Consider the following 14,613-nt stretch of genomic DNA (forward strand, 5'->3'; position numbering starts at 1 on the left):
TTCTAACCCTTACCCCGCCCCATCCCATCTCTAATCCTTATCTTGATCCCTTCCAAGTGCTATACAGTCGTAATACCTTGGCACTTTCACCTGATAGTTCTCCTTCTTTTGCCTGAAATCTGACAGACTGTTAACATTACAAGCTGTACTGGTAAGTACAGCATCACCAACAGAACTAATGTGCTGAGGTGATTCAGGGTTGGGGACCAGGCAGCTTGGAAATGGTAATAGGTACCAACGAATTTCTAGCTAGAGTGAATCCCCTGTTCCGTATCTGAACCCTTTGCAGAGTTATTTGGTGCTTTTGAGGCTTCATTTTTTGTGAAACCTCCAGTTGTCTGTATAGGTTCACAAACTTTCTGGAGGCTTCTTCTGGTGGGGTGGTAGATTGTCATCCACTCCCCGCACCTCTGTGAGAGAACACCGGGTTCTGGCTCTGGTCCCTGGTAGGCCAAACACAACTTCCACAACTGATGTGACCCTTTAGTATGTGGAAATCTCAGCAAGATAACTTCAGGAATCCACCAGGAGCCTCCCTCCGGAAAGATTTGACTGAAACCACAGACGCCTGCCCTAAGCAACAGGGACAGAACCCAACAGGAAACACCATGGCAGAGAGGCAACCAAGACACAGCAGTTGTCAGAAAAAAAAGGCCGCTATTACACAAAATCCCAATGTCAATTTTTTTTTGTTTTATTTTGCATTTTCCCCATTTTTTCTCATTTTCATTTGTGACAGGGGTCTTGGTTGCCTGATGAAGTTTTATCAGTTGGTTCCATTGTGGGGTCATGCCAGCCTTTTCTGATGTGACTTTTGATCATACTCCTCCTCTTCTTCTTTTTGCTTTCTGGGCATGGTGTAGTGGTGGCTCTGTTGGTACAAGACTTACTTCTACCACACAGTCCCTTGTCCACACAGCACTTCAGTCAGGTTCCCTTACTTCTTTCATGTATTGTTTCATGTTGTGCAAGGGTTTGCAAAATTATCAACTGCAATTGCTTATATTTCTTGGGCTGCATTCTGGGCATGGGGGTTCTGGCATTCTAACATGGTCATAATTTAGGCCATGTGCCAGGTCTGTGTAGCTTTGAGTCAGTTTCCTGTCCATGATTCGTTCTCATGGGGGTTTTAGACTTCTGTTCATCTCCACACCAGGTGTTTTTCCCTTTCTTTTTTGTTCTCTGTGGCTAGATAATAACAGGGAGCCACTGACAAAGCCCTCCCAGAAAACCAGCATTGAATGTAATGAAATGCCGCTCTCTGGTGGGTCCTTCAGTGGCTTCCAAGGCCCTCCTTCATTTCCACTTTTTAGGTGCCAGATTTTGTGACCTTTTGTCAGATTGGTATATTTGTCATGCAGATGTTGCACAGCTGGAGCAGGTCATCCAGGTTGAGATGCATTAATATATATTAGCAAGTTTGAGCAGATAAAGAGGATTTGCATTCTATGGGCCAGTTGGCTTTAGTTCTTATGTTCTCATTGATACAGTACATATGTATTCAACATAAATACTATAGTGAATAAATTAAAAAGTGAAGAAATTATCACAGAAACACTCAAGGTCAATACTAGTCATCTACCACATGCTGCCATGTCAGCAAACTCAGGTCTGGTGTTGACAGATCCGACTGGTTGCACCACTTGACCAACTTCTACAGCTCACCAAAGCAGTAGAGATGTAATTATTTATTTTATTTAAATTTTTCCTTTTATTATGCATCCAAGTTAATCATTCTATAGAAGTAAAAAATATTTTTGGGATTTTTTTTTGTGAATGGGTAGACATACTTGTACAGTATATCCATACCCCACACTTTATGGGTGTGATTCAAACTGGGTGCAGCTGTTCAGGATGCTAGTAACAGTCACTAAAGGACTCACAGAGAAGAGGCATTACATTATATCAGTGCTCGTATTTTCAAATTTTTGTTTTAGTTTTACATTTTATTAACACAGTACTAGTACTGCATTTGGACTTCGCATTAACATTCCTTTGGGCACAGACGATCATCAGTAACACATGGTGCAATAATTATTAGATTTACTTTTGGTTGTTCTGTGTATATTTTCTTTTATATTTCCTTTGATAATATCCTTTGTAAAATATGTCATACCATGCACAGAATGATCAATAACACTGACCACATTAATGCTGAAAATAACCTTTCAAATAACTTTTCAATGTGATTACTGTATTTGTGGCATGTCATACCATATTTAATTTGTTATATTTTGAGAATTTTTCTACTCCTGTAGCCTTCCCTGGTGAGTACCTAATTTGTGAAACTATATGATAGTTTACAATTAAACTAGATGGCTTCTCGAACACCCATGATTGGATGGCCAGACTCGGTGGAAAATTGGGCAAACAATCCTCACTGAAACAAACTTTGTTCCAATGAACAATCTACACTAAACACAAACTGTTTGGACCATCCAGGAATTCATCAGAGCACAGTTTGTTACAGTTAGGACCCACTGTATATATTCCATCTTAGTCACTCCTAGGAGCCTACATATTCTTCCAAGCATTCTTAACAAATGTAATTCCTGGAAAACAAATAGGCACAACAATTAAGCCCCATAAATTGACAAGTGCCTACTGCATTTTCATTTATAAACATGAGATCATCATACCTGTAGGAATTCTCGTGCCAGGAACGCAACACTCTTCTCAACCAAGATAATATCTGGTTTGTAGGAAACAATCTTTGCTACAACATTCTTGAGATAGTCTGCTTCCTGTCAATAAAGAAAATATCATTATTTTAAATCTATAAAGTGAATCAAATGCATTGTATATTAATCATTAAAATCATTTCCAAAAGTTTCTGCAAAAGATAAAAGCCTCCAACAGAACAATAAAACTATGAGTACAGTAATGATAAATTAATTTACATTGTTATGATGGACATTAATAATTATATATTGCCATATATCTCATAAGCAAGCTAGTATCAACAAAACTTGTAAACAGTATGTTCTATTCTATACTATATATATTTTGCCTTGTTCCTCATGCATTTCTGTATTTCTACCAGCAATGCTTGCTGGGAGAATACTGAAGACCCAAGGATCTCGATGTTCATGCAGTTTTCTCTGATTGTGCCTATAGCACCAATACTTGTCACTGGCTCTATTCTGTTTTTACTATCGTATCATTTGCTGCAATATGTTATTTTACTTTGCTAATTTGGGACCTGGCCTTCCAGTAATTTGTGTGTGTATATTATGTAATACCTCTCTAGTCTCCTTTCCAAAGAGTACATTTTGAGTGGTTTGAGATGGTCCCAATAATTTAGGTGCTTTATAGTGTCTATAAGAGGTACACATGTTCTCTGTATTCTCTCCATTTCAATAATCTTTCATGCTCTGAAAAGCAGAGTATTCAGCAGCCCTCAAGGCGGGGACAGCACAAGTGATTTGAACAGTATGAGCATTGTGATGGGGATCCCTAGATTGGTGTTGTGGAGTGTGATAATTCATGTGGTATTGAAGAGTGTGTAGTATGTGTATTGATGACGACTTGGAGTCATCTTGTACCTTTCTCCAACCTCCTTCTGTACTCTAGCAATGATCCTCTCTGCCTGTTCCTATCTTTTAAACGTTTTATTCTGGTCTTTGCAATCAACACAATGGAAGTTACTATAATGACACGAAGCCAACTGAAGAAAAAATAACACGGAACCCCTTGCACTAAGAGGTTTTGATGAAGACAAGGACAAGGCTAAAAGTGAGATGGTTACCATACCGACCAGATATTCACTACTGCTGCCACCTAGTGGCAGCCAGGCCACCTGGCTGCTTGTGTTCATTTGGTTATTTTATAATATTTCAGTGAATTTTGGAGAATTTCAAATCCTGAAGAATCATTTGGAGGGAGTTTTAAGTGATATGAAAGGTGTCGGTGTGTTATAGCAAGCAATAGCCTTGGAACAGACTGAAGAATGTTCTGCAATGCTGAACATGTTACTCATGAAAAAATCCTGCTGCTTTTATTTGCTGCTTTTTATTTTATTGCCCTATACGAGGATACAAACAAGTGCTGGTGCTGCTTCATATAGGCCATTTGCCCTATATGTGGCCTTCTGCAGTCCCCTTGGTTCTTATACTCTTATTGATACATACTCTATATGCACATACTGTACATAAATAGATTCATTAATTTTCACAAACATTTATTTACACATACATTGATTCATACATATATTCTATAAAACATACAAAAATTACATGTACATAAATCTAATTATTCAGCACAAATACGCGACTGAATTAACCGAAATGGAAGAGACTATCGTGGAAACATCCAAGGTCAACACTGAAGTCGTCTGCCATACACCAGTGTCAGCAAGACACGAGATCTGGTGTCAACACATCTGGCTTGTTGCACCACCCACCAACCTTCTACACCTCGTCTAACCAGTAAATATGTAGAAAATTACGTTATTTACATTTTCCTTAGATTTTGCAATCAAATTAATCATTCTATTAGGAAATTTAATTTTGTTTACTCTTTGTACACTTTAAGGTTTAACTGGTAAAATTAAAAGTACCATTTCATAGGCAAAATCATGACTTACATAACTTGTGCACTGTACTATATTTACCTGCAGCAAAAGATTGTCAAGGGCTAGAAGCTTATTGTCATTTCCTCGTTGATAGTCTATAGTAGAAGCAACCAATAGAATTTGTGGGTCTATAAGTCGTATAGCCATGGATTTGTCTGCAACGTTTTTAGTACACACAGCTCCATTTAGTATTTCACATTCACTCCGACTGCCCCCTGGAACTTTTTTAAACTGCACATATCTGAAAAATAAACATTCTTCTATAAAACTGCTTTATTTAAAAATCCTGTTACAGAATAAAGTATGTAATTACAGTATTATTTAACAATAACAACAACTACAATCTTGTATGTAGATTACAAGTTTAATCATGAATTTTGACAAAAGAAAGATCACAATTAGAAAGCTATGACAGTTCATGCTACCTAGAAGGCCTGGCCAGAAACTTGGCCGTGGGGACCTTGCACCCCTAGAATCAATGCAATGTAACCTAATCCATATATGAATGGTCTGAGTTGTAGGCTGATCCACACAAATTTAGAGTATGTTCAACACATGATCCACATGTAATTCGAGTTATCCTGCTAGAACTAGCTCATGGGGTCTGCTTCAACACTGGTATTTGCATGCACTGCCCTCTCATTCAATTTATTACATCCATCTGCCTCTTTCTTTAAAAAAAAAAATCAGCGTTGTATGTCATGAAATGCCATTTTCTAGGCGAGACCCAGGTCGCAGGTTGCAGCCAGTTGTCTCGACTTTGAGTTCAGGAGCACGTGGTGGTGGCCTACCGGGTAAGTCCCTCTTTTACTTTATCTTTGGTTAGGTGGCTCCAGGAAGCCGAAGAGGGGCTCTGCAGAAAACCAGCGTCGAACGTAATGAAATGCCCTTTTCTGGGTGAGACCAGGAGGCTCCCCAGCATCCTTCCCCTCCCTCCGGTCACACCACATTATAATAAAATATATAACAAAACACTACTGTGTATGAGTACTTAAATTTTGAAGTCAAATGAGGCAATCTTAGTTTATCATCTGGATTAAAATATGAGGCAAAACTATATTTAGTATTTGTGTCTGTAGAATCGAGCTATTAGCTCTTGAACCCTTTACAATGGTACCACTAAAAATCTGACAATGTACTGTACTCACTGCCGTATATCCATATCATCACTGTCATTTTTGACATCTGGACGGATAATATCTGTGACAGTGTGTACAATGGGCAGGATTACTTCTGCCCAAGATGATGATAAGCCACCTGAATCAAGAAGTTGACACAGAAGGGCAGTTTCATGAGATCCCCACATAGCACTGAAATTAGAAAAAAATACATTAGCAAGTGATTTGGTTGGTAATCTAGCAGATACACTAGTAAGTTACTAAGAGAAATGGGTGAACTAACCAATATGTTCATAGGAGAATGACGTAAATATTTCCAAGGACTGATTTCTGTAATTAGGATAACACTGTTTTAAGTTTTCCTTTTTAGCCTCATGATGCTGGGGCCTTCTGGGGTGTTATCTTTCAGCCTTGAGGGGGTGGCTTTTGATTCTCTTCATTCTTTTGATGTTGATAAGGACTAGTCTTTCACATGCAGCTTCATTCGGTCTTTGCGAGTAGGTGGGATGCATGGTGGTTCAGTTCCTCCATGTTCTCTATAGGTTCCTGTTCTGTCTTCCTTCCCCAAATGGGTCTCACTAGCTTTATGGTCCAATTTTTCATCTTGGCATAATCTTGTTTCCTCTCTTGAACTTGGGTTTTTCCTTGGCCTTGTGAGAAGCTTCTAAATGGAGTTTCCTAGCACTGAGCCGCCTTGTGTGCAAGCCAAGGGTTTTGGGTGGTAGCTCTGCTCCTCTTCACCCTTTTCTGCTTCCTCTTAGGTTTTTTTCTTTGGTGCACATGCTTGACTGCCTCATTCTTTAGGCAGATGGATATGTGGGGAGTTTATTTCTTGGTTCTCCTTGTAGTATCTTTACTAAGCTTGGTACTTTGTTAGCTTCCTTCATGTGCCTTTCAAGGCTCTTTTTGGGAGTTCTCTCTCATTCCCTTGTTTTCCTTCATCTGTTGACAAGGTCTTAGTTTCCTTATGGGTTTTTTCTTGATTAGTTCCATCACGAAGTTGAGTTAGCTGGTTTCTTTACTGATGTGCATTTTGGACATGCTCCTTCTTTGCTTTAGATTTCCAGGCATGGTGTGGCAGTGGCTTTGTCAGTACAAGTCTTACTTCTTCTGCACAGCCAAATGTCTGTACAGCATTCTGTTCAGGTTCCCATTCTTCTCTCATGTGATTCTCCTCTATTTGGATTCCCAGGTCTGTTTGAATTCTCGGTCCCTCCATGCTGCTTTTCATAGTGGTGGAGCCTTTGATAATATGCTTCTATTCTTTCTTGCCATTCCTGTTCTTCCATTGACTGGTTTATGCATTGCAAGGCAGTGGGATGCTGTAGACTAGAGAGGTTTTTCTGGCTCTTCGGTTCATACCATGCTGGTTTGTGGGGATCTTTTACTTTGAGTTCCTCAGGCTTTCACTGGGTGGATAGTTAGTTGGGTGGTGAGCATTTTGGTTAGTTGGGACACACTGAAGGTTAGCACACTGAAGGTCGGTTAGCACACAGGTTAGGTTAGCACACTGAAGGTCGACCTTCACAGCTGCATTAACCAGGCTGTATTGGTCAACTTATATAATTGCTGGTGAGTGTCCCCAGTGTCTGGGTGGGGACACTCACTGGGTACTTGGTCAGTCTTCAGGCCCTGGCAATCCCCTGAGGGCTTCAGTGAGGCCTATGGATATCCCCTTCAAATCCACTTTTGCCTTGTGGGAGTTTGAGAGCTGCACATCATCTGTGCCACAGAGCAACAACCATTCTTTCTGCCTCTGAAAAGCTGCTTGTTGGGTCAGTTACACCTATGACCCTGAGTCCTGTTGGGTTTGTTCTCCCAAGGGATACAGCCTAGGAAAATAGGCAGTCGAGAAGAGCATAAACAAAGCATCATATAACAAGTATAAGAACCCCCTGTGTTACTTCTCTAGGAAAAAACCCAACTGCTCCCAACCCCAGACTCCCACAGAAGAATCAAAGAGCACTACACAGTGTGAGGGTTCCCTCCACCTCTCAAAGACGGTTACCTGAATCTGCCAGGATTGAGGACACTATCAGGGCAGGGGCAACTCCAGAAAGCACCTAAAGAAGTCAAATTCTAGATGTATGTAGCTTAAGGTGTACGGTTTAGCAGAGTCCATACAAAAAGTGAGGTACAGAAACACATACATGTGAAGTAGATAAAAAAAGAAGGAATGAGTATGCAAGCAGGACAGCCATCATTTATCTGAAAAACTGGGACTTGAAGAGTGCTAGTGGATACAAGGAGTGGGAGTGGTGGTGATGCACAGTCACATCAGGCTAAATGACTGACGCGTTGTCTAGGCAGAGCCAATAGCTGAGGGGTACTGCCAACTGGTGGTAGGTAGCTGTTACTAGAGGGTGAACTGCCTAATGATCATTTGGATCTGTCTCAGGGTTTTACTTTCTATATTTTGCTCATCTTGCTGTTGCCTGTTTTGTTTCCCTCTACCTTTCTGGTGATCTTTCTTGGACTGAGTCTAGTATCCTCAAGCTCCCTGCAACTCTATAGAAGGAGCTAGGTTCTGGCTTCTGGTCCCCCTGCTAAGCTCAACAGCTCAAGGGCCTGGTGTGATTCAAACTGGGTGACAACATCCAGGTTTCTAGCAACAAGGAGCCACCATAGGAGCCCTACCAGAAAATTACTTACTTGCGTACCACTAAAACCATGCAAATCGGGAACTATCTGTACAGCCAAGATTAATAACCAATGCTTTGTGTTCAAGGTGACAATGAGCTCACAAAATGTTATACAGTACATTTTTACATCGCCCAGCTATTTATGGTCACATGTAACTGAGCAAATAATTTCTTTATATCACTGTAGAAAGAAAAATTACTTAAAAGTTTATTTAATAAATGATGAAAATTAAATGTTATTTCTGTGTGGAACCATCAATTATGTTTTTGTGTGACCCATCAATTATGTTTTTATGTGACAGTCAGCAATTTGGTATAGAGGGGTGGATGTCTTGAACTCTGTCCACTTGTGATGCACATTGATTCATTCTGCATTGTCATGATGCAGAAATAATGACTTGGTGAAATGATTTAAGGTTTTTAAAACTGCAACATACTCTAGTCTCTGATGAACAGCCATTTCTTCATTATCCAAACTGTGATTTCCTTCTTCTTGCCAGCCCGATCTTGCCTGAGACTGTTTTCCATCATGACCTCGCAGAGCCTAGAATGCAAGAAATACAAAGCAATTCAACAAGTTATGTCTGTGGACCTAACTAAAGCTCTCCTAACCCTCAAATAGCAGCTATCTAATAACTGACATCTCATGTACAAGAGAAAATAACAGCATTGAATGTAATGAAATGTCTTTTTGATGGATCCTTTGTGGTTCCCTGTTGACAACCCACACTGGTTAGAGCCACATCAGGCCTTTAGGAATCTGAACAGTTTTTCAGAATCTTGTACTGTATATCATTCATGTCAGACCAATTCAGGAATGTGCAGCATCAGCATGGAATTTTTATCACCTTAAAAATAAGACAAAGCTGGAAAAAGTTCAGAGGTATTCCACCAGACTATTTCCAGAGTCGAGTAGTATGAGCTACGAGAAAAGACTACAGGTGTTAAACCTCACATCATTGGGAGATAGAAGAAACACGTGAGATCTGATTACTATATACAAAATACTCCTGAGATTAGGCAGGGCAGACAGGGACAAACTATTTAGCAAGGGTAATACACAAACAAGAGACACAGATGGAAACTAGTACCCAAATGAGCCACTGGGACATTAGAACGAATATGTTCAGTATCAAAACAGTGAACAATTGGAATGCACAGGATGTGATGTGGTGGAGGCAGACTCTAAACACAATTTTAAATGTAGATATGACAAGAGTCCAATAGGCTCTGGAACCTATACACTAGTTAACTGAGGGTTGAGAGGTGGAACCCAAGAGCTGTGAATCATCCCCCCACAAATACAACTAGGGAAGTCATTAAAATCATATGGCAATCAAAATCCAAAACATGACCCCTCTCATAAAGGTGCATAGAGCAGGGTATCCTTTATCACCCCCCCCCCCCCCACAAAGAAAACAGCCACATGAAGGGTACAGCAAAACAAAACAGGCAATACCTGTAGTATGTCAAATCTGAACAACTCTGCAAACAAGCATCCAGTATTAGGTCATTCATCCACTGGTAGCAGTTGCTCATCACCAAGTGGCAGCACTGGGAGCTTGAGGATCAGCTAGTGCAACTATTCAGTCATGAGGCAAAAGCAACAAATTGATTGGAGACGAAGAAGAAATATGTGAACATATGCAAAGGCTTCAAAACCACAAAAAGTAACATGGACAGACCGAGCTCCAGGCAGAACTGGGAACATAAGCAGAACAGAACCATCTGCAAGGATAGGGGACCCGACCAAAAGCCCCAAACAAGAACCAGTTTGCAACAGAGCTAATTGGAATCCTCTCCCTCCATAAGTGGGCAGGAGCCTGATTCAGATCAGCCAGATAGAACCAGACCCCCAGCCTGTATGTGAAGGAAAATAAGAAAGACAAGGGAGACCCATAACACAATGAACAATGAGTCCAGAAAGCAATAAAATGTAGCAGTACTCAAAAAAAGGCCCAGAGAGGGACGAGATAGGAAGCAGACATAAGGCCACGTCAGAAGAAAAAGTCACCGGGAGAACAAGGAAAAAGACTCCACACCATGTCCATCCATCAAGAAAGTGAGGGTAGACAAGCATATGCAGCAAATGAGAAATACCACAGGAAAATGCTCAAACTGTGAAGAGTAGAAGTATCACCAAGACCCCCCCCCGCTTGCAGATATGTAGACCAGCTGGAACCCCAAGCCAGTCAGTTGTCAAAGCAGGCCCAGACATGGAACCATAACCATCGACACAGAGAATCACACTCCACATCATGAAAAGTCCAAGAATCCAGAACAAGCTGAAGAAAGGATCCAAAATGGCAATTGAGAATGCCCATATGAAAACAAACCAGGCCATGAAACAAAAAAACAGGACATGCCAAGGGGCAGCCACAGAGTCAAAAATTAAACAAAAAGGCAGACTGCAAAGCCAAGAACCCAGAGGCCAAAGGAGAAAGTAAAGAAAAACCAACAGGACACCAAACCGAGAAGATGAAATGAACTGCAAAGCCAAAAACCCACGTGGGGAAGGAAACACAACAGGAACCCACGATAGAGGGGAATCCTCACTGCCCTGCATCTAATCACCATGCAAAGACTGAATGGAAACATGGAGGAAAGGCCAGCCTAGAACTAACAGCACCAAAAAGGAAAAGGAAAGGGGGGAGGGGTTGAAGACCACCCTTTCTCCTTTAACTGGCATCTGTGTCTAATAAACTGTCCATTGCCAAAGGCTTTGTAAATTACCTTCCCTATGACACTGATAAGAATTGGTCATTACTTTGCAACAAGTATAAAAAGTCATTTTAATACAACTAAGTTTGATTTCCTACTGAAGCTTTGATTGTAATACACAATGAATATAAAAAGTACACAAAACTAAAAGTAACAAATTTAAAAATGTATCACCTGTAACACTTCCTCAGCCATGACTGCAGTGGTTGCCACCAGAGCCTCCCTGGACAGTGACAGCTGAGCACTGGCACTGAGTGCAGCAGAAACTGTTGTGGAATATGGTGCCTCTTCTAAGGGACTAACTCTAGAACTCTTGCTGTCAACCACATCACTACCCATGCTGCTTCGTCTACTGAATAGTAGAGTTTACTTCATATTAGTAGTGCACCATTATTAGTCAACAATACAAATCTGTTAAGGAACAACATAACTGATCTTGCAATTTCAGTATGGTAGGAAATATGACTATGCTTAATAAACTGTTAAGTTAAAAATAAAATATAGTACTGTACTGTATAAATACAAAAATGAGCCAATTTTATGAAACTCCTTTTTCTGAGCTAGACCACTATTACTTCCTTAGGCAATAATTGGCTCTCCCAAGGACATGCTTGTCTCAGTTTTAGTGTTAACTTCATGTGCACATAAATAATAATCGAATAATCATATGGCTAATACTCTTTCAAATGGCAATAAAAATAAACATTTAAATAATTGACAATACAGAGTTCATTGCCCTTAAAATCTATTAATGTGCAATTTGATCCACCTAGTACAGTATTGATTCACAAATCAAAATGTTCAAAGAATAATCAAATCAAATAATAATTCTTCTTCAAATCCCTTAACATTTATCTGATTAAATAATGTACGTATTTTTCTATTGTATCTCACCTGGATATATTTAGAGGCTTTCTCATAGAGACAACATTGTCCTGAAGATTCAGATCCAAACAGTAGTTCGAGGTGGACGAGGTAATGGAATTTGGTGTTTCCACACTATGGTCAGGTTCTTCATAGATCATATTACTACTAGTCGTTCCCCTTGTGGTCACTGTAACCATTTAACTACTTTTAATGTTATTAAATTAAAGAGGAAATTGACTATGAGGAATAAAGAAGAGCATTGGTACAAGCATTTCACTTTTAGTAAAGCATTGCAGCAAAGCAATGCACAATCCAAGAACTTGAGCCAAAATAAATTGTCAGTTCTGTACCAAGCAATGTTTCAGCAATAAGGAACCCTTAACCTCTCCTCATCTTCCTTCTTACCATCCTGAACATTTTCCTCCACCTACTTCTTCTCCATTTAAATATTCTTAGGTGTGAAAGATGGAATGAAGTTTAAGTGTCACAATATCTCCAGCCTTTTCTATAAAAAGAAAATCCATTCTGTCCTGAATGGGGCCTCTCCACACCAAGTTGGAAACTGTGCACTGATTTCCATAATGCTTTTGATAATGAAGATGATGATGAACACTTACATGTAGATTAGGTGGCATTTTTCAAGCAATAAAACCAGCATTGAATGTAATGAAATGCCATTTTCTGGGCGAGTCACAGAGACTACCCAGAGCTTACCGGGTTGATATGCATGTATTAGACAGTGGCAACAGTCCTTTGAACAGAGTTCTAATGCCTACTGGGAACCATGAGCCAGAACCTGGCTTCCCCCTCAGAGAGTCACGAGGAGCAATGGCTTAGAGAAACCTCCTTGTGGTTGGAAGCATTCTATGTCTGCCATCGACCAGGTTAGGCAATCAGAAAGGTAGGCGTCCCAAAACAGACCCTAACTGGTGAAACATTGCTATCAAAACCCGAACTGTTAAGTAGAACTCCCCAACCTGAAAACAAGCAAACAAGCATGACATCACACCCACCGCAGTACCGCCTGTCTGCGCAGCTAACCCCTTTCTGGGAGGGAGAAGCAGGGACCAGACCCCAGACCCCCGTCCCGGCTATCCAACCAAAGTTCTGAGGCCGAATGTCAAAAATGTAAAACTGCCAACCGAAGGGAGGGAGGGATGGTGGGGAGCCTCCAGGACTGAACCAGAAAATGGAGTTTCATTATATTCAACGCTGATTTTATGTGAAGAGCCCCTCTGGCTCCCCGGAGCTACCTAACCACTAAAGAGTAAAGGAGAGACTTACCCAGGAGGCAGCTGCCACTAGCAGCTCAACTCTCAGGATCCAACTCAACTCGAAGGATCCAAAACTTGCTGCTTTGGGTTCATTTCAATTGAAAAATTAATTTGTAGTTTTTAAAAATTCCAACAAGGCCCTTTTTGGCCACAGTGCATATGAGCGAAAAGTGACAATTTGTAAGAGGACGGGCTGGAGCAAGAGTAACAGTGCAAGGCGTGTGTCCTGTGGTAATGAGCTTTGTATCTATTTATGCAGAAACATGTATTGTATCATTTGCTATAAAATATATCTGGAAAATTTGACTATAGCCCAAAAAGAGGCAATGAATCCTGCTCATGCAGGAGGAGGGGATTTACATCTTCTTTTATCGTATGTGCCAAGAGCAGCATTAAGAAACTGTTTGTCCTGTCTGTGACTCCTCATGCCCTTCATTTTTAGAGGACTGGGTTTGACATTTTTAACCCTATTTGTGATCTCATGTGCCTAGTACTTCTACCTAAAGATATGTTCGTTGCTTAAGCGAAAACATTTACCTCATATCTCTCTAGCCAAGCCGTGATGAAATCCCCCAACCTCCTTAAGTCTTACTCTGCTGCTTGTGGCTTTTCTGGCCTTCTGTTGTGCTTTTCTACTCTAGCTGTTACCCATGTTGCCTCGCTCTTCTTGCTGGGATCATGATCTTTTCCACTCTTGTTGTGAGGTCACATCTTACATTACATGCTACTGCAGGTCCCATCCATTATTGGCATCAAGGCTGAGCAATATCCTCTCATTTATTTTAGGAGTACTTCAAGGTACTGGTTATGGATACATGTGACAAGTTTGTATCTTTTTTTCCCCATCAGCTTCTGATGTGGCCAGTGTACAGAGCTCTGATAAGCCCACTTATTATTCAGATTCCAGGTCCCTGCCTCTTAAAAAGGCAGCTAAACTACCTGGGCTCATGGCTCTACAAATGCCAGTACGGGTTGAGTCTGAGACAGTCTCTTCAGAGTTAGTCCCTGCAAAGGAGTGCACAGAAATGCAAGTACCCCATTCTGACTACTTTTCCCTCCTTTGATTTTGTGGCAGACATCTTTGGATCTTTCTGTGGAAAACAGGGTGCCCTCATTTGATAGTGCACCTTCTCCTGAGAGGAATTCTGACCTCCCTGGCCATTCTTCGCTTTGGTCAATAGTGGGGACCAGGGTTTGGGCGAGAGCAAAGATGCCTTGGTTGCAGTTTGATCTCTCCTGGAGTTTGATACAAAGGGCAGATTGCATTTTTCTTTGGGTGGGGATATGCTCTCTCCACCCACCCAGTTTGAGCTAAACCTCTTGATGTCCCCCTAAATTTTTTAAATCTTGTTACGCAAATTATCATAATTCATTTCTATACTTATACAAAGGGCCACTTAAGAGACCAATGTTCACTG

General features: G+C 40.7%; 1 protein-coding gene across 5 annotated transcripts in view; it reads right to left on the reverse strand.

Annotated features, from left to right (window-relative positions):
* Positions 1-14,613, reverse strand: part of fab1 (fab1 kinase) — an 84,517-nt gene that overhangs the window by 57,632 nt on the left and 12,272 nt on the right. For 4 of the 5 annotated variants that reach the window (XM_045749287.2, XM_045749288.2, XM_045749284.2 and 1 more), the window contains exons 9-14: positions 11,949-12,108; positions 11,229-11,406; positions 8,771-8,877; positions 5,722-5,883; positions 4,613-4,814; positions 2,640-2,744 (exon numbers count right to left, since the gene is read on the reverse strand). In XM_045749287.2, coding sequence (XP_045605243.2) covers positions 2,640-2,744; positions 4,613-4,814; positions 5,722-5,883; positions 8,771-8,877; positions 11,229-11,406; positions 11,949-12,108 — 914 coding nt within the window. The remainder of the gene's footprint in view (positions 1-2,639; positions 2,745-4,612; positions 4,815-5,721; positions 5,884-8,770; positions 8,878-11,228; positions 11,407-11,948; positions 12,109-14,613) is intronic. The other variant, XM_045749286.2, reaches the window with a different exon arrangement.

Source organism: Procambarus clarkii, chromosome 27 (assembly GCF_040958095.1).
Source record: "Procambarus clarkii isolate CNS0578487 chromosome 27, FALCON_Pclarkii_2.0, whole genome shotgun sequence".
NCBI classification, from domain to species: Eukaryota; Metazoa; Arthropoda; class Malacostraca; order Decapoda; family Cambaridae; genus Procambarus; species Procambarus clarkii.